This window comes from Pollicipes pollicipes, unplaced genomic scaffold (assembly GCF_011947565.3).
Source record: "Pollicipes pollicipes isolate AB1234 unplaced genomic scaffold, Ppol_2.1 Scaffold_4002;HRSCAF=4701_pilon_pilon_pilon, whole genome shotgun sequence".
In the NCBI taxonomy this organism is placed as follows: domain Eukaryota; kingdom Metazoa; phylum Arthropoda; class Thecostraca; order Pollicipedomorpha; family Pollicipedidae; genus Pollicipes; species Pollicipes pollicipes.
Genome location: NW_023596420.1, coordinates 40,066,280 through 40,093,296, shown reverse-complemented (window position 1 = coordinate 40,093,296; position 27,017 = coordinate 40,066,280). Strand labels below are relative to the sequence as shown.

Here is a 27,017-nt window from a genome sequence, read left to right as displayed (position 1 = left end):
GGGCTGAACGGTGTGCTGAACATAGCTGTCGACCAAGCGTGTTCCTTTGCGGCCACCGTTGCGTTTGCTACGATGGTTGCTTTTCATTACGGTTGGGATCTGTCGTGTTGCATTTCTGGGAGGTGATGTATAATGAGTGGCAGTCGGCCGCATCGAAATCGAAGGCGCCCAATGTGACGATCCCACCCACGTCCTGTCAGCCACCCGACAGCCCTATGTTCTGCCCCGAAGCGTTTCACCACTCAACTCAGTGAGTGGATGAGTGGTCACATTCCACGCTCCTCCCCCAGTGACTATTGCTAGGTCATTGCAATGGTCGTGAGCTTTATGCATCAACAATGAGTGTTAACCAAAATTCTAAATTCAGCTGTAGTCCTGTGCGGATGAGGCTAGCGGCCACCGTATTCACGCCGTCCCCACCGGTGAAACTGAGGGCAGCTTCTCATGCCAGGCCGGCTTCATCCCTCACGTGAGATTGCGTGGGGGTTTTATCCGTGCCGCCACTGAGTCATCAATCGTTGTAAAGCAGGAGCCATTGTATATTCACGCATTTGTCGGCGTGGGTGTTTGCGGTGCCATTTCCTCCGAGTCGGCAAAGCTGGCTTAAACTTGGCAGAAAATTCGAGCATTAAACGCCTCCGTTCCCGGCAACGGCTGACACCAATAACGCCGGATCAGTCCTCCAGCGACCGTAGAATATCCACATCGATGACAGCGGATTCTCGTGTCTAGTTCGAGTGCGTCGCTCTACATCTCCGATCCAGTTTCCTCCAATGCCTAAAGGATCACACAGACTGGCTAGCCGCCGGCCCTCAATGCATAATCAATCCAGTTACTGTGCAGCAGAAAGCACTCGAACGTTCGCAGGACCGCACGGACGCGGGGCGTGGTAAAACAAAGCCACGCTTTGAATTCGTTGGGAAAAATGTCACTTTTGGTGCCCTTCGGATTACAACTCTTTGGAGCCAGGAATCGTCACTTCAGGGCTCTTAGGCATTGATGTGGAAACCGAGGGGGGGGGGGAGGGGAGGGGTTAGCGGGCCCAGCCTCCCATCTTTCTGACAATTTAGCGTTGACCTCATGAGGTTCACTAGAAAGAAGTTGCTAAAAATGGCTATGCCCCCCCCCCCTCCGACTTGACCTGACAGATCTGACAGCACAGGGGCCAGTCGAAGTCGTCTGACACCTCCCGGGTGTGTCGCAGCCCCCCTCCCCCCTCCAGAGATTGGCTGTCAGACCACTCGCCGCCCTTCCGCCGTCATCGAGAGGCCGAGGGACAGCTCGCCGATAGCGTGACGGAAGGCCGTCGAGCAGCGGGCGCGCTTGCCGACGAGGTCAGGGGAATGGAATGGGTGATGTTGAGAGCATTCGAGTGGCTGCGGCATCTCGCCGAAGTTCTGGTGTTAGACGCACTGCAGCGGACCAGTTGCGACAGAACGGGCCGAGTCACGATGAGACAGAGAAGTTTCGATGGACCAAAAGCCGACCCTTGGCTGGTGACCCCCTGCTCTAGCTTCGAAAGCAACAACTCGAGACTTACTACAGTTTTAGACGTGTCTTAAAATTCTTCTGAGTCATGCTCATAACGTTGTGCTGAAACCGAGTGATCATTCTTAAACCGGCCACAAACAGCAAACGATTTCAACAGCGCACATCGTTTTGACACAGTCCTGACTGAGTCCACTTGGAAAAAGTACGCCATGTATGCATAACTGACGGGCAGCAAAAGCACGTCCATAGTGACGTGCGTGAAGTATTTCCCGTGTTACCATGCTTTCGCACAGACGGCATCGAAAGTTCGGCTGTCAGCAACAGGATTTGAATGAGATGAGTGAGAGCGATATCTTCAACCTTGGCATGATTCATTCGAGGACTCTCGTTTTAATTCATCGTGACCTCATAAGTCGCAGCGTTGCGCTATTCACGCCCTGAATAGCGCAAGGGAAGACTAACGCAAGAAAATAGGCTTTAGCATTAAAAGAGGCTGTTTTGAACGGGAAAAGGTAGCGGAGGAGCCCCTTTAATCCAACCATCGCTAAAAATGGAATACGTCTTAGGTTAACTGCCGGTGCCTGGGTGACGGTGCATTTATGCTGATACTTGGCAAACGGCTGCTCAGCGACATAGTCCTACTCATGCTCATGTGTACGCTGCGCTGTGTGTTGATGATGCGCGTAAGCGCGCCACGCCAAAATGCCGAAAAAATATTGAGTCGTCGCCATTCATTGTCGCTCGCCTCTGTAGTGTGCCCGGACACCTGAGGACCTCTAAATAGTGTGCCCGGACGCCTGAGGACCCCTAAATAGTGTGTCCGGACACCTGAGGATCTCTAAATAGTGTGCCCGGACACCTGAGGACCTCTAAATAGTGTGTTTGGACACCTGAGGACCCCTAAATAGTGTGTCCGGACACCTGAGAATCTCTAAATAGTGTGCCCGGACACCTGAAGACCTCTAAATAGTGTGCCGCGGGCACCTGAGGACCTCTAGATAGACAACAGACGCCGGAGGCCTGTGGATGCGCCTCGGAGCTGAGCCTATCGGCAGTAAATCGCTTGCCTGCGTCGCAAGCATGCATGCATGCATCACAAACATAGAAAAACGTGTTTGGAACAGCAGCGGCTGATATCTTCACCCGGTGTTGCTATTGGGGCTTCTCGACGCACTTACAGTTCAGGCCGTGCGAGTGGCACTTCCGTCCATTGAAAAGCATGATTACCCAATGTAGAAACAAAAAAGGCGCCGAATAGGTACCTCCATATAAAACGTGACGAGTTCCTGCATTTGCATGGACCAGCTATTACCCGATGTAAGGGGAAAATGGAAGTCCTAGTCCGTCATCTGTAAAACCGTTGACATAAATAGTCTATTTCAACACAGCCGTCAGGGCAATATTGTTGATAAATATGACATATGGGCTCATAAATATGTCGACAAATACATATGTTAAGTTAGCCTAGCTGTTTTCCGACAAATACCGTACAACATGCTCGTGAAATTGATAGGTTCTTACGCTACTGTACATAGACATCTAACATCAAACCTGTAACTGCTTGAGTGAAAGTACTCCTGTAGCATTTCACAAATGCTGGAGCAGAAATTTGGTAGCAATGTGTGGCGTCAGCCTTGAGCCTTAGAAACATTTCATAAGCACAAATACGCCAATCCATGCATCTCCTTGACAGCAGTGTGTCTTACAACGACGCAACAGTCAAACTGCACAACTAGTCGAACGTCCATCCATGGATTGCTTAAAATACGCGAGCATTTCATATACTAAACAATCGATATCATATCTAATCCTGACAGCCCCTATTAGGCTCGACCATAAGCTGAAGTTCCGCCGGCCGCCGACAGGTGTCAGTCGTGTCCTAGCGCCGAGCCCTGCCGCACGCGACGGGCGGCTCAAAGGTGAGAGGACTCTCCCTCTTCGCGGAACGAGACGCGGGGCGGCACCGGGGCGATCGGTCTGAGCAGCTGCGGCAGTCGTGTGGCGCTCCAGCGGCGACGCAGGAACTGCACGGTGGCTCGGCGCTGTGGGTCAGGAGCGGGCCGCGGCCGGAAACGCGCCGCCGCCAGCGTGGCGCGCCGCTCGCCGTCGGTGGCGGCCGTGCGGCGCCGCGCCGTCGACGCCACGCGCAGCAGTCGCAGGAGGTCGCCCAGGTTGGTAGTGGTGGTGCGCCGGTGGCGGTCGTGGGTGGACTGGGGACGCTCTGGCCGATCGGGTTGCGGCGGCCGGCGCGGGAACACGCCCGGCAGCAGGCTCGGCCGATTGGTCCAGGCCTGACCCAGCCGATGCCAAACGCTGGCGCGGCGCTCCTGCCCGCCGATCGCCGTCTCCGCCTCGGCGGCGTGCTGCGCGGCGGCGCGAGCGGCGCTCGAGTCCGACCTGCTGTCCGTGCTGTCCGTGTCCCACTCGAGCGTGACGGTGGCTTGCAGCAGCACCTCGAGCGCCGAGTCGACCGACAGCAGCTGCGCGGCCTGCGGCGCGGCGCCGTCGCCGTCACCGGCTTCCGCCGCTGCCGCCACAGCTGCCATCAGGTCATCAGCAGCGACGGCCGAGAGCAGCGGCGCGGCGAGCCCCTCGCCGCCGGGCTCTGGCTCCGGCCCTGGCTCCGGCGCCGGATCCTGGCCGCTGGCCGACGGCTCAGTCAGCTGGGGCTCTGACCCGGCCCGGCGCAGCGGCGGCGGCTCGGCGGCGGCCTCCTCGACCAGCGCGTCATCGCCGCCGCCGCCGCCGCCGCCGCCGCCGCCCACCGACACCAGATTCGGAAAGCTCTGCGTGCGGACCAGACTGCGCACAGCGGCAGGCGGTTTAGCGACCTGTAACAGGTTGGAGTGGTGACATGTCTTGGCGGGGTGGCATATACCACCGGCGCCACGTATACGGGGCGCCGGCGGTGGTCGAGGCCAGTTATTTTGCGGAAATGAACCGGACGCAACGAACACATTTCGGCACTAAATGTTGGAACTGTACTGGATTTTACAAAGTTGGTGCAGCCGTTGCACGCTTACACATCTGCCACAACACATTTTCCAGCCAGTGTAGTGGTGGGTTTGTTTGAAACAGAACCGCGCACAAACAGGAAATACAACAGTGACTGGATCCCACGCTCTGGGCATTTTTAACCGTTTGCAACTCAGTCGCTCCCAACGTCTGACTGAGGCACTCTGCACATTGGGGGAGGTTCTTAGCCTGTGAGTTTTTACAGACTCCCATGAAGCATAACCACGGTGTTCATCAGATAGCTACAGTTTATTTTCTTTCACAGAGCAATTACCGGTCAATCCCACGCCAGAGGCACCGGAAGTCACACTTACCTCTCTCCTGTTGAATGCCAGCTCGTTGAGAATATTTTTAATCTGCAGGACTTCCTTCGATATGTTCCGCTGGAACTTCTCCTTGGTTTTCGTGATGCCCCGGATGACCTTCTTCTCAAGAGTCTTCAGAAGAGCAAAACATATCAGTAATGGACTTCCGCAGAAAGTGTCTGGTACTGAACACCCAACATACAGCTGAAGAGCAGATACGATGCAGCATATATGTAGGATATATATATATATATATATATATATATATATATATATATATATATATATACGTCAGCACAACAGGTGACAGAACGTGTTAGCGCGGTACCAAAACATTTTGACGTTCCTTCTTTCCAAGCGTCGCCATACGATTAATGTTTAGCATTCTCGGAAACATGCCGCCACGGCACTCATGAGAGCCACTCCTCTTCTTTCGCCTGTGCTCAACTGCGTCTCACCATTCGCGGCGCGGGCACAACTAAATTTTGTACACTGAAAATCCGTTTAGCGCGATTGCGGTGCGCGATATTCCCGCGCGAGGTAGAACCAAATTGCGTATTTTTGATCTGTTCGGGTTGACGTGTCTACCTCGAAAAGCTATTTGTCAACATGTTTTCACGCACACATTAATAAGACAAGAAATTGGATAAGGGGGAGAGGTGTGCGCCGATCACGGGAGGGGGGGGGGCTACATTAGCACGCGCCCATTATGGGGGCCACGATTCAATTGCGCCACGGATTATGGTCCACACCAACTGGGTTCGTATCTTGGCACCGACCAGGTGAGAACGTCAGGAAAGGCGAGCAAAGCTTCCTATTCTCGTGTTAAAACAAATGCCCTCCTTCACGATAATGCATCCAATGTCACACGACAAACGTCGTTGATGAAAACCTGAGTTAGATTTCATAGATCCACTCTACGAAAACAAAGTCGAAAACAGTTTCGTACATGCACAGTAGATACATTTTATTTGCATGCGTCGACAACCTTCAGCCTACCGGGAAAAGCAGCATTGAGATGTTTGTCATCTCGTCAAAATGAGTGTGTTCTTATGCACACCAAAAATACATTCAACACGTAATCGCGTACCATGCAATACACAATAAGATAGTTTGGCCTTCCAGGTGCGGGCGGAAAATGCAAAGGTGCACAATCGCACGGAAGTACGTTCAAAACTGAAGCTGAAACGTGCACGTCTAAATTAAATGAACAGTAGTGCATGCACCATGATAATCACTACAAAAACACACCCACACTCGCGGGCGAAGCCCGCATTTTTGTGTTGCAAACGCGACATAGACACCCCTGGCCCACATTTTTGTGCTGCAAACGTGACACAGGCACCTCTATATAGCTGTGAATAGACTCACCATCAGTCTCCTGGAACGCAGCTGTGTATTATGGATATTTTCAGATACTGTACACACGCCGAAGATGCATCATGCTCGGCACAATATCATTTTAATAGACGCATCCCTTGCATGCTGTGGTGGCGAGGTTTGCAAAACTTATGAGAAAATAAACGTCAAATGCATATTACAGGATAACTGGGTGCGCATGCTCATTGTAAACTAAGACAGACGCCTACTGGTCAGGTACGTGAACAAGGCTATCAGTTAAATAGGACTTAAGACCAGGCAGCTCCGTGGGAACCTTTGACACGTTTTTGCAGCGTCTAAATATTGAGCTATCCTCATTTGCTAAAGGTTGACTCGCTGCTGTACTGTTGAGACTATACTGTTAGATCTGAAACCATATTAACAATGCGGGAGGGAGTCCTGATTCACGTATTCTACCAAGGACAGAACATTTATGCCCATTTACACCGCATCGTGCGCTTTACCGATGCGTTGACATTCATTGTACTCTCCCAAGCCAAAAATGCAACAAGAGGTTACTCGCTATCTGCTAAAGCAAAACGAAAAAATCATCAGGACCATCATCAACGCATTCTCAGGATGAATTGAAGCGAGATCATGAGCTATCACTCATTGCGCCGCTAGCTATGGTAGTCATAGTAGCTACTGATTCGAGCAAGCCAGCATTGCAGGAACCACTGAATGCCACCTACCAGGATTTTCTTCGAGTACAGCGCTCGTGAAATGAAATCGAGGATCATCAGCAGGTAGCCGAGGCCGAAGATGATCCACACCACCAGTCCGATCTTGTAGATCCAGATCCAGGCCGACGCGTCTTCCGCGTCATTGACCTTGCCTGCCGGCGGAGCGACATCAGTGACGTCACACCTTGCCGGACGACGGCAGCGATCACGCGGCATGCATGTCGTTGACATGGAGCTGATTTTGGCCGCCTTGTCTTCGCGCCGTCGCCGACGTCTGCCCGGGTTTCTGGCGTGTCTGACGCGCGCAGTGTTCAGAACGTTCAGTGTTCGGACGCGGGTGACAGCATTCCTGCCAGCCTGGTCAGGGCAGCGGCGCGGGCTGGCGACGTGCGCGGAGGGACGTGATGCTTCCACACTGCTGCCATTGTCAGGCCAGACGCGGTGACAGACTCTCTGTCCGCGCCGAGCCGGTGGCCATCAGCCGCCGCTGACGGCGGGGCCTCATCAGAGCTGATGAGGTTCAAACAAATCTGCGTATTGGACCACTAAAGAACCATATCCGTAGGGCCGATCCTCGTCTGCGTGCGCCACCAAGAGTGCTGGACGCGTTTGTGCTGCCAACTCACTCACGAGCAAGTGGGTGACTTCAGGGCGAGCGAATGATTGCGACCTGTACGCACTCAGCTCCTGCGGATGGTTGCGAGCTGTACGCACACAGCTCCTGCGAATGATCGCGAGCTGTACGCACACGGCTCCCATTCCGCATCACCGGCGGACAATACGAGCGCTCATCTGCGAACAGCAGCGAGGGAGAAAACCAGCCACGATTCACTCAGGAAATGGAATCCTCTGCGCTTGGCGGTGCCCGGTGAGGTGAGTAAGCAGTTTCGGTGAGATCATATGTGACGAGATGAGATCAGCGGCCGAAGTTGCGGCTGTGCGAACTCGTTACCTATAGGCACGTGTTTAATTGATATAACGTCTTTGATGTTGAAATGGGTGAGACAGCCCTAGGTGGGGCTGCAAACAACGGCGACCACCCTTCCATTTGGAGACCAGTGTAATCCGATGGGTTCAGTTTCACGCGATTAGAAACAAAGCCAAGTGAAATCCGATATGCCCAGACAGGATTGATCTAAGCAACGCGGGACCAGCTGTAATTCATGTGTGCTATATTTTCAGAATGAAGCCAGGAATTAACTATCGCCCAAGAACAAAGCCTTCGCAGGTGAAACACTGTGTCCTGGTTAGGCCGAGACTTGCTGATTCGGTTATCTTGACGGCATTGGTGATCCATTTCCTGTCGATCAGGCCGCCTGCTGATTCAGTTATCGTGACGGAGTTGTGGTTTATCCCCTGCCCACTAGGCTTTGCAGGCCTGGCCGCCCGGCGCGCCTCCTCTCAGCGCTCCCGCCCGCGCAGTGACGGCGGCCGCGCTGGGGCCCGGCTACCCGCCCCGCGCCGGATGTTGCCTTACCCTGCGGCCATATCCTGGAACTGTCTGTCCCCGACGAGCACCGCCTCCACACGCGGCCTCAGCTCATCTTGAGCTTCGAGCATTAAAGGTCAGACAAGTCTGCGTGTAACCGTAAAAACACCTTTAATCGCTCGCGTTGTCTGTGTACTGATGACCCGAGCTAACTGCGCTGTCTCGACCTTTTTTAGTACCCAGCCGACGATACAGTGCTTGCTTACGTTACTCTCACAGATCAAACAGGCGGTATTTCAGTGCCACTGGGGCCTTACACATTCTGGATCACGTCCGACCACTCACGGCCTGGCTAAGCTACTGTTTGCGGTTGACCCAGCTATTAAGCCCTCTCCTAAGCTGACCCAGTGATTAGGTCACTTCTCTAGACTGCCTCGGTGACAGCCAGCAGTTCAGCCCGACCAGAACATGCCGAATCGCCGTGAGGCCGATCAGGTCAGCTGCCTCAGCAGCGGCTCACACAGACCGGGTGTGAGCGGCGGAACACGGCATCTGGCAACGCGCGTGACAGGCTAACGCAACACAGCATCTGGCAACACGCATGACAGGCTAACGCAACGCGGCATCTGGCAACACGCATGGCAAGCCGACGCAACACGGCATCTGACAGCACACATGACAGGCTGACGCAACGCAGCTGACAAGCTGGCACAACACAGTATCTGACGACACGCGTGACAAGCATCTGGCAACACGCGTGACAGGCTGACGCAACACGGCATCTGACAACACGCATGACAAACCGGCGCAACACGGCATCTGCCAGCACACATGACAGGCTGACGCAATGCAGCTGACAAGCTGACACAACACGGTATCTGACGACACGCGTGATAAGCTAACGAAACACAGCATCTGGCAACACGCATGACAGGCTGAGGCAGCACGGCAACTGTCAACACGCATGACAAGCCGACGCAACACAGTATCTGGCAACACACATGACAAGCCGACGCAACACAGTATCTGGCAGCACGCATGACAGGCTGATGCAACATAGCATCTGACAGCACGCATGACACAGCACCGGACAAACTGGTTTTGCTTGTCGAATGTCAGTGCGGCACGCCGACTGTGACCGCCGCGGTCATATTGTGTTGACTATGCTCAAACACATTTGCATAAATTTCGAACCGAACAAATTGCATTACGCCTGCAAGCATACAGGAAATGGCTCCTTGACAAGGATTTGTGCCAGGCTACCTCCTTTAAGATGGCAGCGTAGTGGTTTTTGGGGAGGGCTACCTCACTGTTTCACTGAGGACTTCTAAACATCGATATTTGTTTTTAACTCAGCTTGCTGAAGCGATTAAGTGGCACTGTAAGATCAACACTCATTGGCTGTCCCGAGCGCAAATCGCAAAGCACGCGTAGACGCGTGTCTTACCACATAAGGTGATCATTTCCAAGCATTGAACGTTGCATAACTCAAATGTTGTGGGTCTGTATTCGAAATGCCCAGTTCGTTTTTGTTGTTGTCGTTTTTTTGGTTGTGGGTGTCAGCACTGGGCTGTGGTGTTGTTAAGATGTTACTTATCAAAGACACCTGGAAACGACGTGGATAAGTTGAAAGTCTGCGTTACATAAACGCACCGTCCCATTCAAGGCATGCTAGTGCGTTTGTGTAGTTAAATGATATTCTGTCCCCACCCGACAACTTCCGCGCTATGTCAGCACAGCTGTTGGCAATTCTCCGGCAGATCATAGGTGCACCTTCGCGTCGCCCAGCTCTGACATCTGTTCGCTGCGACCGGCACATTCGGCTACACCGTACAGCTGGACTTCGCGCTCTGCCCTGGCCTGCACCGGTTGCTGAGATCCGCCAAGGATTCGCCAAGGTTGCTGAGATCCGCCAAGGGGGGATGTGTGGTCCACGCACGAGAGCGCGTAGCCGTCTGCACACATCGGCCCGCACTCGGCAGGATTTAGTGTCCGTCCTCTCCGCTGTCAGAGCGGTCAGTTTCGTGCCGCTGCCACCTTGGGTCGTCGACATCTGGACCCGGTTTCGACCCGTGTCTCCCAGTTTGTTCACAATTTTGGGGTTAAATGTGAACTTTGCGCTTTTTAATCGGGGAAAAGGTAAAATTATGGTGAGTTTGCGAAATTGGGTGAAAAAACACACCGCTCAAAGATGTCACGAGCAAAAAGTTAACGATAAATAGTTTAACTTTAAATAATTGCCCTTGCTACTGCTGGGAGCTGCACGAACGTGCTCCCAGTGATTACAAGGATGTTTCGCCCTAGAAAGCGTGACGGCCGGTCCGATTCAGGCCGCACAAGTTCAAAGTTTTTATCATCGGTAAGGTATTGCGGGCTGTGGCCTCGAACGTACTGAAAGACGAATGCATGCAAAATCGCCAAGAACAGAGACTGAGACTGCCGAGATGAGACTGCCAGTTCCGGTCTTACCCAAGAGTATCACAATGCCGTGACGCACCACCCTGTGAGTAGGGGCCAGACAGCGGCAAAAACACGCCCGCCAGAAACACCTGTGTCCTACTGCAACCCGCACACGGGAGGCAACGCCACTACGTCACCGAAGGCTTTGTCCCTCATCACTTTTCGCCTGTGGCGTCGGTCACGACGGTGCTCTGGAGACGCGGATGAAGTGCGCGCTTCACCTGCTACGAGATCGCCGAATCCGATGGTGGTGAGAGTGATGAACGTGTAGTAGATGGCCTGGAAGAAGTTCCATTCCTCCAGCATGATGAAAATACCTGCGAGAAGCAGTTGACCTTACTATCACGGCCGATGGCGGGGTAAGATGAGGGATAGGGGGCCAGTTGACGGACCAGATGATGGTAGGAGTCAGGCGATGTATCAGATCATGAGTAAGGGTCAGTTGACAGGTCAGATGATGGGTAGATACCAAATGACGGATCAGAGGATGGGTATGGGGCAGACAACAGACCATATCACGGATCACATCATGGGTAGGAGCCAGATAAGTGGTCATATGACGGGTCAGAAGGTGGGTAGGGGTCAGATGACACGTCAGATGACGGCTAATATGACAGGCCAGATGATGAGTAGAGATCAGATGACAGGTTAGATAATGGGAAAGGGTCCGATGAGGGTCATATGATGGATCATATGGTTGGTATAGGTCAGATAAAGGGTTATATGACGGGTCAGATGATGGGAAGGGGTCAGACGACAGGTCACATGACGGGCCACATAACGGATCATATGATAGGCAGATATCAAACGACATGCCAGACGACGGGTCATATGGCGGGTCATATGACGGGTCAAATGATGGGTAGCGGTCAGATGATGGGTCAGATGATGGGTAGCAGAGCGAGAGCTCCGCCGGCACCCGCGCCAGCCTCGCCGTGTTGGCAGCGGCTGACGTTCGGGTCACCACCGCCCTGCGACGCCTGGTTTACCGGGGTTATCACGCCTGGCTGCAGTCATGCGTCCTGGTAGCAGGCTTCAAGCACCGCCAATTGTCCGTTTTCGTCACAAGGATCAGGATTTTGAGACGTTTGATGGTCATACAAGATAGGGAACACCCGTTTGTACGGTTGCAAAAAAGTGGCAAACATGGGCATCGAATCGATCGGTGGAACAGTGCAATTGTTCACAAAGAATACGCGGAATACTCCTCAGAGCAAAACAAGATTGTTGACATTTAAAACACCATTGACTTCCATTGATCTTCATGAAGTCATAGCAATAAATCACTGGTCGTCCTAGCGATTCAGCAACTCGAAATGAACGTTAAAATCCACCTCTAACGCAAGTTTTCCAGTAAAAATGTGGTTTGGTTGTGACCTCAATCTGACCTTCATATCTCACTAAGGTCAATGAAGTTAAAAATAATCCCAATATGATTGTATTATTTTCTAAGGAACCATCTCAAAGTTGCATGATTTCGTCCACCATCTGTTGTTGCATCATGTTGAACGATTCCGTAGGAAATGCCTTCGCTGACCTGCATAGCCTGCCATCGATCTGCTGTAAGTCAACAACCATGTATAATGACCTTGCGAGACATCCTGAATTCTTCTACACCAAAAGATCGGACCTTCCAACTCCTACAGCTACACAACGACTGGCGGCGGTTACGCATCCCCCTTCGGAAGTTATTTTGGTAAACCTCTTGTGGGGAGTGTTCAAACTGAGCCCCCCCCCCCCTTCGGGCGCGTGTTAAGCGCGCGCTATTCCCAACAACCGCTGCACCGCCGAGCCACTTACCGGCCGGAACGAGGAAGAACAGCAGCACAGCCGGCGACAGGTAGAATAGCGTGTCGACAAACACCTCCAGCTTGGTCTGGTACCGACGCTCCTTAATCCGCTGGTGCGCCCGGATTACCTGGACGGGTCGGGCCGGTTCTGGTCAGGTCAGGTCAGGTTAAGTCAGGTCGGGTCGGGTCGCGTCACGCTGCCTCACAGCAGGCGAGCGCCATGCTTCTATCGATGGGCATTGTGCCTGGTAATCGGTTCTCAGTCAATCCGGCCCGACTTCGTTCCACATTTATGAAAAAAGTCACAGATGGGCCCCGAGCCGACCGGTGGTTATTAGGTGACGACGAATGGCGCGCAGCCTGATAGCACGGAACGAGTTTTCATGAGTAAGCCGTAGCGGTCTTGACGCGAAACAGCCTGTGCGATCAGTCGCGATGAAACTGCTGTCAATCACCTATCCAAGCATTTGACATGTGTGAAGGCGGTATCAGTTACTTATCCAGGCATTTGACATGTGTGAAGGCGGTATCAGTTCCATATCCAGGCATTTGACATGTGTGAAGGCGGTATCAACCACTTATCCAGGTATTTCACATGTGTGATGACGGCATCAGTTACATATCCAGGCATTTGACATGTGTGAAGGCGGTATCAGCTACATATCCAGGCATTTGACATGTGTGAAGGCGGCATCAATTACTTATCCAGGCATTTTACATGTGTGATGGCTGTATCAGTTACATATCCAGGCGTTTCACATGTGTGATGGCGGTATCAGTTACATATCCAGGCATTTCACATGTGTGATGGCGGTATCAGTTACATATCCAGGCATTTCACATGTGTGATGGCGGTATCAGTTACATATCCAGGCATTTTACATGTGTGAAGGCGGTATCAGTTACACACCCAGGCATGCAATTGTTGTGTCAAAAGACATTCTGAAAGAGATATTGGTAAAATTGTTAATACCAAGGTGGATTCGAAATACTCAGGAGTACTGGAGCACACACATGCACATGCCACATTTAAATACCGACGCCAATACCCACGAATCCACTTAACCGGTTCTCATCTGTAAATATGCAACAAATACGGTGTTGAATGCTTTGTTGTTTCATCATAAAAATACCTGTCCAAGTCAGATGTTCTGCACCTCTTTAAGGTTGTGAGACCGCGAGATAGCCTGTATCTTGACTTGCGGCCAGAACAAGCTCTGTAGAAATCAAGTTCAGACCTGTCACATTTCCGTGGGTCGGAACCAAAGTTGACACTAAACTGGCGTGCGCTGCAGGCCGTATGAGCAAGGTCGACCCAGCCCGAGGCTATTCGGAGCGCAGGTCTGCTGCTCAAGGCCGCCTGCAGCTGAAGGGATTTCTGTGGTTTTACAGTGCTGATCAGTAGCACGACTCGCATCTGGTGGACAGTATCGGAAGGATACTCATGAATTTCCTTGTATCTGAAGGATGCCCGTGCTGGCATCTTTAACCGGAAACAGGAATGCAGTTTCCTATTCAAGTGCGGGGGGACTCCATCCCCTCACACCCATCTTTGAGAAAGACGAGAGTCAAAATCGTGGATGTGCCCGCTTGTTGGCGTATTTTGAGGCGGATTTCCTCGTTTTTCGTACTCTGACCCCTTTCCTAAACTCATTTCCCGAAGCTATATACCCCTGCCTGAGAGATTTCATTCACGCCAGGGCCTGGGAGCTATTGGTTGTCTGCCCGCGGGTATTCAAATCAAAAAACCACTGAATACAGTTTGACCGGCGGTGCGTAAGGTGGTGGCCAAATGACGGCTCTCTCGGAACGCTCACAGTTTGACTGCTATCCAGAGGAAGTGTTAATGTGTTCCTAAATTATGGATATGGCCGCTCAGCAATTGTCTCCGCATTGCTCCCGCTGTCCAACGTCCAGCACTAGAGAGCATGACTGCATCATTTCCATTAAAAATCGCTCTATAACAAAATTTGTCTGCAAAATTGGAAACCTGGTCGTGTGTCATTGCATGTGCATGCGTGATATTTTCAATTGGTTTGTGTCATGGCGTGTTTCAAACCATAATGAATTACAACTAACATGTGTGTTCTTTTGCCGCCTGATGATGCAACGGTTGTTATGTGAAACACGTTTCGGGCTAATATCATCATATATATGTATGTATATATAGGACAGCAGTCGCTATCATCAAAGCAGCATTCAGCGTGACGGCTATCAAAAGCTTAACGGTCAGGAAACAGACCCTGTTTCCTCATTGTGCAGGTAGTGTCCTCATGACTATGCCTGCGCGTATCAAACAAGTGGCCGATTCAGAGCTTTGTATGCCTTTTTACCTGTTTGTTTCCATGTCTTAGCGTAGGCGTAGGAACGTGTCAAAAAACTGGTGGGAGGGGAGGGGGGGGGGGGCTGAGCTCAGGGCTATTTCAGGAACTTTTCTTGAAAGCAAGCCCGATAGCCAGGGGGGATGGGTAGAAATGGAGGTTGTTGTCGCTTTTTATTCAGATGTCATGGCTGCTGTGCTAGATATGCATCTGGAGTTGTTCCGCACTGTAGCACAATCTTGCCTAATCGACTCATCTATGTCATTCGGCAAATAAGACTATCTAGCTTCCCAAGACTATTCGTTAATTTCAACATTGTCTTTCCTAAGGAGGCGAAATTGCACTAGCGGGTAGGCATTTGGGGTCATTGATGAGGCATCTGTCTCCACAGAGTAGATGCCAAAATATGACCTGGGCATAGGCTGGTGAGAATTTTGAAAGTGAATCGATGCCTAACAATGCGACAGATTTGGCATGCGTCTTCACTTCGCTGGCCGCTTTTCAAGAGATAAGGCTTGTCGCGGCATTTCAGGCGGAAACAGGTTCGGAAGCTTGAAACAGCAAAAAACAATGTGACAAAAGCCATCAAACTGGCGATTCCCCTTCTGTCATATATCCCTTATCTGAGCCCTGCCCCCCCCACCCCCCGCCGTCGGCAGCCACTGCCCTAAGCTGACTGTCTCCCGCATAACTGACTGCAAACTGGTCGTACGGCTGCTTTATTGCATATTTCTGGATCACAGTTACTACTAATTGGCGTGTAAAACATATGCTGGACGCCTGCAACATTATTTTTTCCAAATTATTTCCTCTTGCACTGCACCATCCCAGAAAAAAAACTCCGAGAAGCTGCCTACCTTTGGTATGAATTAGCCCATCGGACATTTCATTGCCCAGCATTCAACATACACCACTTGGTCTGCTTTTGTGTGAAGGCGGGGTCGTAGCCAGAGCTTTGCTAAGAGAGAACACAGGGTTGACAACAGCCCCTCTTATGGTGACCCCCCCCCCCCAAACAAAATTCCTGGACATTGCCCGCTTGTTAACATGGGATGCGGTTTTCTTCGTTTCGTCGTTATTTTTACCTTGTAACCAGAACAGAAACCAGACGCTACCGTGAGACAAATCTGATTATATTTTGCAGTTAATAAACTGCAGACATCAGGTGTTGAACGACCGCATGGAATAAATCAGCGGTGCCCTTAATTTACAAAGGCTTAGTGGACTCTTTATAAGCCAATAGAGTTCAGAAGCTCTGTCAGAATGTTTTATCTAGGGGCTACAGACATTACATCATCATCGCGAAAATCTTACATCGCGAATATCTTAGTAACAACTCGGCACCGGGCGTTGCAGTCTCCTTAGTCCGCGGAGCGAGAGCCCAGTGGCTATCTTTTCGCTGTGGTCCACCGGTGGGGTGTTTCTGAAATAATTGCTTTCAAACACTTCAATCGACTAGTAATGCAAGCTATGTGACGTAATTTTGAGCACGCGCACTCGTTAATCTTAGCAACAAAAGCCCGGACGCCAGGCATTGCAGTCTCCGTAGACCGCGCGTTGTAGGCCCAGCAGCTAATACGGAGTCGTGGCCAAAGGGTGGACGAAAATGATGACGCTTCTGAAAGAAGTACCTTCCAGCGCTTCAGGACATAAAATCTTACATTTAGTAGGCAGTCTGGGTGCATATTTTACGCGTGCGATTTTTAGACTGATGATAAGAGCGAACTGACCCTTAAAGCATAGCGAACTGGTGCTGGAATCTCGTGGTGGAACTGAAAAAGCAAAGGCAGAATCTTTAAATTTCGTGTTTCTGTAACTATTAAGCTGTCCAGAAGACAGATTAACACGACACCCGCCGTCTGGTGACGTTTGCAGCGGTCGACGCCGTTCGGTTTTACGGAAGCTGCAACCCAGGCCATCGCTGTTCTTGCTCTCGAGGTTGCGGGCTGGCATGTTCAAAACTTTTGATAATTTGTTTCACTAATTCGTCCTGAAAAATGTATGTTCTCAGAAAAACATGGGACGGCCTCGCTGTTTAAAAAAATATGTCGACCCACTCCATTAAACACCAATGAGACCCCCTACTCTATTCAACAATAATGGGACCCCACTCTACTCAACAATAATGAGACCCCTTATTCCCACATTACCGGTTCCGATCAAGGGCTGAAGAGCCGCTCCGTCCCATCGCGAAGTGTCGTCTGGCTGTCATTCCGGTGACACGGGGCGAGATCTCTTGGTCGATCCGGAGACCATTGGAGGATATGTCATGTCACGGTGTTCACCTTCCCTGACACGGGGGCGTTCTGACCCGCAGCTGGCCCCGGATCAGCACAGGCACCCTCACTGCCGTGACAACATCCCTGATCGCCGCAGGTAGTCCAATAATTGTTGCATACACTCAGGTTCCCTGTTTTTCCGTGTTTTTCAGAGATATTGAGGATTGTCTGAACGTAGATTGTAGATGAAATTGGGTCCTAAATTTGTATTACACTGATAAAAAACTATGCAATATGGTTTTTAACATGCGCGCTCGTAAGTCAAAGCTACAACAACCTCGACGCCCGGCGTTGCAGCCTCCGCAGGCTGCGTGGCATCGGCCTGCGGCTGCGACATTGAGCAATGGCCAATAAGCAAACGAAAACGTTGGCGCATCTTGGGGAAGATGGCTGGTGAACTAGGCATCGGCATGTATACTTAATATGGTGCAAAAGTAAGCTAAACGCAACCCCAATTTGAAAAGTGGGGGAGGGAACAGTTAACACCACTGCCCCCCTCCACCTTGAAAAGGGATGAGTAACTTATTTATTATATATTTTGGTGTCCATACATGGCTCTGTGCGACGCTCCGATAGTGGGAGGAACACTTCTGGCTAGCTGTTCATGGGTAGCGGTGAGAGAGAACAATCAGTTGCTTTTTTGTGTCCGTCTTGAGGATCCAACCATTGTTCATAGTCATACGCGCCGGCCGATGCATTACTTGCCTTGACTAGTAATGCAGTAATCTGGCTTTAAAATTAGCAGTTTTGGTAACACAATTGGTAACCGTACTTTTGGAACCACGCTCTCATAGAAAATTGAAACGAGCATCAGCGCGACGAAAAAGGCAGGTAGACGAACATTATTCAGCGGAAAAGAGCCCGGATTTCGGGGGACGGTTGCGGACGCAGCCGTGATGCGTTGCATCTCCACACCGCGCCAGAGACAGACTCTTGTCTAATGCTATGTTACAACCGCCAGTGAGCTTACGGTCACCGCCTCCCCTTTCCCCTCCCCCTCCCACTCCGTCTTCCCGCCGGAGGAGTGTGCCTGGCGGCGGCGCTCGCTACAACTCACGCCGCCGCGCCGCAAACAGACCCGCTGGCTCGGCGCGTGACACACTCCAATAATGGACCCCGCCGCCGGCGCCCGCCCGGACCACCCTGACCGCACTGCGTGACGACGTGCCGTGCCGTGACGCAGTGCGGCTGCCGTCACGGTCGGCCCTGGGGGAGTGCGCTTGGCGCGCGTGGGGGTGGTTACGCAATACGTGCGAGATCCTGCTCGTGGGAGAGCGCGATAACTCGGTGGAATGGCTTAGTTGGGGCACCGCTGTAGGGCTGCGGTACATTCAGTTTCTAAGGAATGTTTCACGCTTATAATTCGGACCAGTGGCCGAGATGACAAAGCGTGTCAGGTACAGCAGCTTGTTCGTACCGAAAGCCGTTCACTCAGTAAACGAAACTCAGGCTCAATGGGAAAAGCTCTCGCGCGTCTTGTTTGCCGGCCAGGACTGCCACGGCATGTTGGTGTTGTTAAGTACAGTTAAATGCTTAACATTACGGCCAGCCTGTGGCCCAGATGACCACCCATTGGTCAGCAGCTATGCATCTGTTCTGATCTACTCTATTCCGTTCTATTCTACTCCATTTTATTTGACTCATATCTCATTCTGGCTAGCTGTCGGCTTACGCGTCTATGCAACGACTGGGCGCGGGAGCCATTTTTGCGGGAGACGAAACGCTTCCGCTTCAAGACAGGGAGGCATGTGTGGCGGTGGTGATTTCGTGTTTAGGCCGCGTCAGCATCGGGGTCATTTTGCGCCCACAGGAATGCATGTGTCGATGCCTATATTGCATGCTGGTTATGAACCATTGCACATGTCCTCTATGACGCAAAAAGCCGGCGTGATCATCACGCCCTCGCCAGAAGCCAGCCGCTCTACGTTCGGTGAGGGATTCGGACTCGCTGATGGCCAACTGATGGGCTACCGATCAGCTGATATGCTATGCTCGGACGTATGCCATGTGCCTTGTGGTTCATACCGCGGGTCGGCTGATGGTGCGAAAAAAGGCTAAATATTGCCGTCAAAAGTTTTGAGTTACCCCTCGCATCGATCGTGCCCTTCATGTGAATACTCGACTTTTTAGTCAAGTCCAGCAAGCTGACTAGAACATTTCGGCTCCGCGGGTGCCTCATGATGGACCCCGCGGTAAAGCTCACTCGCTGTATGCGGCGTTAGACACAGCTGCAGCGTGAGGGGACTGGAAGCCCGTGATCCAACTGGTACTGGTCTCGGTTGAATGGTGTGAAGTAAAAAAGAGGGGGGGAAGCACAAACTGTCTGCCTTCGACATCTTCGGTTGGGGTGCGGGGGGGGGGGGGAAGAGAAAGGATATGGGGGACGGGAGGGGAGGCAGGAAGAAGGAAGGGATGGGAAGAGAGGTCACGTGTTCACGGCCCAGCGCCCAAAGCTGAAGCTCGTCTGGTAGTTGGAAATGTGTGATCGTCTTCGCCGCCGACGGAGATGATCGCCACTCAACAATGACATATATCAGTGTGGTATGCGAATTGTGGAGTTCTCGCACACTTTTTTCAGTTTGAATATCCTCATGCACACCACCCACGTACAAAAAAGCTTTCAATGTCAACGTTTGTGGCTTTCCTGCTGCGATAAATTTCGTCCCTTTTTAAAAAGTCTCAGCACAGCCACACAGTCATCCACTGGGAGCTTTACCAGCGCATGAGTAGGCCACCTACCTTATTACTGAAGAGATCGGAGATGTTCTTTAGTAGAATTCCATTGAGCGGAATCCCAATAAGAGCGTAGAAAATGCACGCGATCCGTCCAAGCATAGTCGATGGTGCTATGTGGCCGTACCCTGCAACATGGACCAGGTCACCCATGCTTCTGACCCTGCTGCTCGGATGTGAAAGGCGAGGTCAAAAAACGACTAGGACGCGTTTCATCCACTGACTCATCCACACTCATCCACTACGACGAATAGCAATCTACTCATAGCAAAATCGAGATGTTGACGGTCCATGCAACACAAAACAACAAATGGTCCAACCCAAGGGTTATCCATTTTTGCTCTTATTTCGAAGCGGCACCAGATGCGATCACCTGCTGCCAGCTTCCACTCTCCAGCCCCGGGTCGCTTGTCGTACTGCGCTTTGTATTTTCTCATGCTCTCCGCCTGCTTTCTCTGAGCTCCTCGGAGAGTCGTTGAGAGAGTTCAAGGCTTTTTGTGGACGAAGTCGTCTTGGTACAAACTCATTCCGCCTCTAACTAGTTGAGAAATGGGGATGCTTGGATGGCGAAAAAATGAATAAAGAATGGGGTGCAGCCATGGGTACTGCACACCTCATTATTCAGAGAAAGATGATATCCGGAAGACGGTGTTTCCTGTCAGATTTATGAGGTTCGGACACGGAGCGCGGCCGTCGCTTAATATCCGGGTGTTTTCCTCCAACTTTACCCAAGGCCTCGTAGTAACATCCAACAAGAAACCGTGCTCGAACACCAAAATGCTCTCACAGCAGCTGGACCCCCCGGGGTCTTTTTCAGCAGATTTGTCTCCGCGTCACTCTACACTAATTGGCGGGCCAGATGCCAACAAGTGATGCTCTAACTTTTCCAGGATGCCGTCAGACTACCCAGAATGAAGCAAATTACAGAAGAAGCCAAGAAAGAAGCCAGAACATTTATCCACACAGGTCTGCAGGTGGCATCGCCCTGTCACCGAACTCCGAAGCATGGTAAGCATGTCTGTGACGGGGGTCTCATTCCGATAGCTGGCTTGCTGGGGAAGAAGTGGCGAATTCTGCAGCCTGGTGCTCTTCCTTTGACTGCACCGTTTGCAGATATGAACATAGTCCTCACTGTCTCTATTCAGCCCTGGATACCAAACATATCTGCTCAACTGCTCATGCAGTTTAACCCCGTCCCCGTGAGCGTGATGGGATGCATCATGGTGGCTGAAGAGGAGCTCAGAACGCTTAGCAGCGAGCCACACAATCAAATCAGCACCTGTCGGCTGAGCCTTTCGGAGCATGATCCCGTGCCTCAGGCAAAACCGATCGGGCTGATCTCGTTTCAGATATGGAAGAGCCAAGAGCGGCCATCGCCCGAGGCTTCTGCAATCGGCGATCGCTTACGATTACGGTCATGTTTCTGCTAACCACACAAGCGAATCCGGCTCGAGAGAATGCCGTACGAGGAAGTCTGCGCCTGTCAAATTGACCTCCCGAGCCCATGAATTGGTATCATGTGCACTGTCCTTTAGCCACGCAAGTGAAACGACTGTTCAATCACCTGTGCCAGTCAACACCGACTGCTACTTTCGGTATCTTCACCCTTCATAGTGTTCTGGTTGAACACTACGGACGCCGGTATCTGCGTCGTAGCCGCTTCCACCGGTGTAGCGAGCCACCGATCCCGCCGCGCGGAACTCCGCCAGCACCACACATTTCCCGAATGCCCCGCCAGGGGCGCCAGCATCGGCCAGGTGCCCGGCACCGCCCGGTCTGGCAGCGGTGCATGTTGCGCCAAGTTACAGACTTCGTGCCAGTGGGACAGCATATGTACATGCTGCGTCTGCGCGGCGGGCCTATGCGCCACGGAGTAACAGTAGTCACTGACGAGCGTCTTCCAGCGTGCCATCCTCGGGTTGATGTGATCGCGACTGTGTGAAATTTGGAGAGCGCTATTGCAGTCACAAACCCATGCAAACGTGGCATCCACCATATACTTGTGCATTTCTTTAAGTCCTGAATGAGAGCATAAACTTCTAGTTCAGAAATCGTCCACTTCTTTTAACCCGGGCATATTTGCTACCGTTATAAGTAATTTTGCGCTCCACCTCATACTTTTTGAGACAAAAAACAATTGACCCGGCCCCGTGAAACTAGTATCTGTACATAACATGAATGGAAAGTTTCTGCGCGGATAACTGGGAATTTTGGCCCGATCATCTTTGCATGAAGGTGGGAAAAACCCTGGTTCGGTTCCTCCCCCCCCGAAAAAAATTATCGGAGTTGCACAGAATGACCGAGGGGTCTGCAACAGCGCTGAAAGACGGGAGAAAGTTGCAGAACCATAAAAAGAAGCGAAACACCCTCTTAGCTTTTTCCACAGACGTAGGTGGCTTCATGCCGGCAATTATCTGAATACGATCTGGATCAATAGAAACCCCATAAGGAGTGTTCTGATGACCAAGGTATTTCAAGGTTGTCTGAAAAGGACGACATTCATCCGGAGTGACTTTGAACTCGGCACCGCTGAGTCTCTCCAGAAACTGTCCAAAAGCGTGCACGTGTACATCATCCAAGTCCCTGAGGACCTTTCGCATGACTCGGTGATAAAAGTACAATAGTTAAGCACCTCATGGAAATTCGCCGAGGGTAAAATGTCTTTCCCAGCGCGTGAAATGCGCAAATTTTACCCAATTCCTTCGAAAGCTGTAGATTCAAAAACACGTACTCAACGTTAAGTGTTGAAGCGATCCTTCACCCGTGCAGAGAAAAGATAAACTCATCAACCATAGGGAAGGCAAACTGCTTCGGAACGAGAGGCTCATTCAACGGTCTTATGCCCTGAACATTCCGATACTCATCAGAGCACTTTGGATTCAAAATGATGGAAGAGTTCCGATCGGAGGTTTCAACTTCCACATGCCTGCAGATAATCAAACTGCGACCTCAGTTGACCTTCAAGGACCCATGGGATTGGGTATGGCCGTATGAACTGAGGCTGTGCTCCCTCCCGCAGCTCCAAGCTGATATCACCACCGTTATACAGGGCTATCCCTGAAAAGCCGTGAGAAACAGCTTTAGAAATGAACTGATCAACACCACCAATTTATTTCGCTTAGAGCCAGCGATAAGGAGCCAACCACAGACTCTGATAACTTCTCATTGGTGTTTTTTCTCTGTGACGTCATTGGCGATTCCCCAGCAGGCTCGGGCTGGCGCGTCTCAACACTGTCAATCCGCTCTGCATAGCTAATGACGCGTCGCCTATGCATGGTGACCAGGCGCTCAGATCGGTTACGAATGTACATTGAGATCTCTGTTGACGCAAACGGTGCTGTCAGCGAATCGCATGTTTCAACGGTTCTTGAGCGTTGTTGCAAACTCTCGCGACAAAGGCTTGTCAACCTTGACCGCCAAACACACAGCTGACTGTGGAGGGACAGATACGGCCTTTTTTTCTTTTTTATAAATTTGGTCTGAATCCTTTGAATGAATGGATTTCTGGGATCAGCGCTCACGCTAAGCAGTGCTTGTTGTGTGAGCCCTGACCCCCACCATCCGATCGCGCAATTCCAGGCAACGGCAGAATTTAGTGGCGAAAGCTTTACGTGCCGCAATGCTCGGCACGGTCCGTCCTGCCCTCTGACGTGAAATGACCTTTAGCGCGACCGCTGCCACCGGCCGCAGGCCATACCTGCCAAAGGCAAATAGCGAGCGTCCTATAGCGACTCGAACCCATCCCGCCACGGGTGGGTGGGTCGGAATGCAGGCGCTCGAACCAACTGAGCCACCGGGACGGACAAGTTGCAGTCTTGAGTTGCAGTTTTAACTTAACACTAGTATTCACAGCACAATTCAACACAACATTGTTACTATGAAGAGAATCCCATCCCAAAATTAAATCGTGCAGAAGGTTATGTACCACAATGTACTCGGCTACAGCTAAAGGACACACCACTACAATACAGCTGTGTTTCCTTTCACCCCTACAGCCTCTATGTCGGAGGACAAGATGCCCAAAGCGTTTAAACGATGGCCCGACGCTGACAACAAACGGGCAGGCGGCTTGACCTGATTGTTAGGAGTAACAACACCAAAGATACGGCTATCAATAAGGCTGACTTAGCTGCCGGTGGCCAAAAGCGCTTTGCTTACCAAGAAGCTGTTAATGTTAACATGCGTCTTGGGGAGCGTTACCACTTCCACACACCCTTGCCAGCCTGCCCAACTGCCCGTTTGAGCCGTGCCTCTTGCCCGAAGCCCCAGCAGGACCAGCATTGAGGCGCCCGTCGACGTTCTCCGGTGGGTGGAGGCGGCCGTCCACCGTCGTCATCTGAATACCACCCGCCGTGGTCACGTGCCGCGCGCCGCCGCCCGCCCGGCGGATCAGCACGACGCGCGCCGCCGTCTGATGAGCAGCGTGGGCGATTTGATGGCTCCCCGCTGGGGTGGATAGGCTGGAGCGCAGGCCTTTTTCACGTGTACAGCCGGATAAAAAAAACTGTGTGCGCAAACGCCCTGCACGGGCCGCTCGATGAGAGCAGAGCACTTCAAAACAGACATTGTGCATTTCTGAGCAGTTCTTGGCTGAGCTTAAGCACGTAGCCGCCATCTTTGGTCGTCTGTCTTTCAGTAAGGAGGGCACATCCGTCAGGTCGGCACTGCCCTCCACGACCTGCAGAGCAAGCCCACGGCGCCTCAACGGCACGCTTCTGGAGAGCCGTTCGGTAGCCGTTCGGTAGCGATGCCGCCCAAAGCTGCCAGACATTGGCACTGGCGAATGACGCCATCGAATGGTACTGAATCACCGTAGATCGGAAAGTCAGCCAACGCAACACGAACCATGGCCGATGCAGGCGCAAAAGGAGTGGGTAGCTCGCCATCCATGGCCCAGAACCACTGCCCCGATACCACTGCCGCCATGTCACGGCCCAGCCCGGCCGACGGGCCAAGAGGCCCACATCCACCCGAGGACCACACGTAACCCGAACGAATTCTGTATTCAACTGCTCGCCAAACGCACGTTCCCTGCAGACATCGGCGGCCCCAAACACCTCAGGCAACTCCCACGTCACACGAGACAGAGGCGGATCCAGGGCGATGCAGGGCGTGACAGAGGCGGATCCAGGGTGGTGCAGGGCGCGACACAGCGACGTCCGACGCGCCGACCGCCGACCGCGCACGCTCCAGACACTGGGTTACGCTCAGCGTCACACTGGGTTACGCTCGGCGTCACACTGGGTTACGCTCAGTGTCACACTGGGTTACGCTCAGCGTCACACTGGGTTACGCTCAGTGTCACACTGGGTTACGCTCAGCGTCAGGGCCCCATCGGCATGGATGCATTGGCGTTGGCATTGGCGTTAGAGTTAACATCATCAGCAACATCGGATATTTTCATTCGCAATGGCATTCATATCAGCATGAGCATTGACGTTGACATTGATATTGACATTGACATTGGCATTAGCGCATTAGCGTTAGCAAGACGTTTGACGACAAAGCATATTCAGCATATGTCATGTCTGGAATCTGGACTTTGCAACACGCCGCCATTGAGGTTCGCACGGTCGCCGCCTGTTACTCTTTCAGGTGGGCTCAAATGAACTAAAGGTTCACTTAAATAGCCCAGCGCCGCTCAAAGCGTTTAGCATCAAAAGCCGGCGGAAAATTAAACAGGGTCCGACAGGGCCTTGAACGAGAGGCAAACGCAGCCTCTCAGCAAGGATTTCACAATGTCCTGCGCTTTCTTCAGTCGTTAGTGTTTGGCAATGTACAGTTATCATATTACAATAGTCTTATAATACCCTCAAACAACACCATACTGCGAAGCTGTCTGACGAGGAGTGACCGCCCATCGTGCTCCCCGGCAGGCCCGCTGCGGGTGAGCTACGCTCACACCACGGCGACACAGCCCGAGGGAAGAGTGACATGACCCTCGCCCAGTCAACATGACCCCTATTATGGCACGGCCCGCTCGGAGTCTGCTCGCGCAGGCGACGGGAGGACGTTCAACCGCGTCACCCCCTTCGCATCGCGTTGCCAATGACACTCTTGGCACGAGGGCAGGACGGCGAGAGGCGGTGCCGAAATAAACGCGAGTCTGGCGTCGGGGCGGGGTGCAAGTGCACGGTGTCGACTGAATCGAGTCGCGGGTGTGCCTGCCCGGCGTCAGATCAGATTGGAGAGGACCACATTCGAGGTGTGTCTCGTGCCGATATTGTTTGTCCTGACACACTTGATGCCGAACGCGTTGTTGCCGATGGCGAAAGACGTTTGCCACGACTTTTGTTCGGTCTTTAAAGATAATTACCATTTGAGTGATGCACTTAAGTTGACCGAGCGAAGTTAAACGCGCTCCGGACATATTTATCAAAATGAACAGCCCTGATTACAAATTTCCTTCATCCGCAATGTTTCACAACCTACTCGGTGATGTTCCTTGCTTACAGCCATCCTTCAGCGTCGCCGTCGCAGTGCGTGCCGGACCCCCAAAAATCTCGACAATCTCTACTCCCCGATAAGCACAGATTCGCACGCGGACAGCGCGCGATCATCTAATAGCGCGCCATAAAGCCGCGCAAGCCCGCTTGTTCACGTTGGAAGGGCTCGCGTCGCGGCACTCGACGCTGGCTGATCACTCTCCTGCGCCAGGGGGACGCGATACCACTTATCTCGGCTGGATCTGACGCAAGGAGGGAGCGCCGGAGCGTCGCAATCTTTACCATTCTTTACTGCCGTAATTTGCCGCCACTCCCTGACTGTACTCCGGTAAACACACAAGATATGTGCACAACAGATTTCTGGTAACGCGCCGCTAAAATCACTGATCCGAGGATCAACAGCCGCCAGCTTTTCTGAACCTCGCAGCAGCAAAACTAGTTTTCACGTATCATATATATATATATATATATATATATATATATATTTATATATATATACATGCTATATACATGCTATATATATATATATATATATATATATATAATTGTTGATATACCTATATATAATGTACAAGTATATTTTAAAACTTCTTTTGGTGCGGAGAATACAAATGAAGCATGGCTTATGAAATAAGACAGAATCCCATTTCCACTTTGATAATATAAACACACTCATATTGGGAGC

The 27,017-nt window shown here is 51.8% G+C and overlaps 2 protein-coding genes across 2 annotated transcripts in view; one reads left to right on the top strand and one right to left on the bottom strand.

Moving 5' to 3' along the window:
- LOC119094491 (open rectifier potassium channel protein 1) overlaps positions 1 to 3,374 on the top strand; it is a 67,894-nt gene extending 64,520 nt beyond the window's left edge. Inside the window, exon 4 of the mRNA XM_037217548.1 lies at positions 3,357 to 3,374. Within this exon, the coding sequence (XP_037073443.1) occupies positions 3,357 to 3,374 (18 nt within the window). The remainder of the gene's footprint in view (positions 1 to 3,356) is intronic.
- Positions 3,371 to 27,017, bottom strand: part of LOC119094490 (open rectifier potassium channel protein 1) — a 46,200-nt gene continuing 22,553 nt past the window's right edge. Inside the window, exons 5-13 of the mRNA XM_037217547.1 lie at positions 19,893 to 20,014; positions 12,564 to 12,681; positions 10,985 to 11,080; positions 6,884 to 7,026; positions 6,183 to 6,203; positions 4,821 to 4,943; positions 4,218 to 4,322; positions 3,889 to 3,980; positions 3,371 to 3,383 (exon numbers count right to left, since the gene is read on the bottom strand). Of these exons, the coding sequence (XP_037073442.1) occupies positions 3,371 to 3,383; positions 3,889 to 3,980; positions 4,218 to 4,322; positions 4,821 to 4,943; positions 6,183 to 6,203; positions 6,884 to 7,026; positions 10,985 to 11,080; positions 12,564 to 12,681; positions 19,893 to 20,014 (833 nt within the window). The remainder of the gene's footprint in view (positions 3,384 to 3,888; positions 3,981 to 4,217; positions 4,323 to 4,820; positions 4,944 to 6,182; positions 6,204 to 6,883; positions 7,027 to 10,984; positions 11,081 to 12,563; positions 12,682 to 19,892; positions 20,015 to 27,017) is intronic.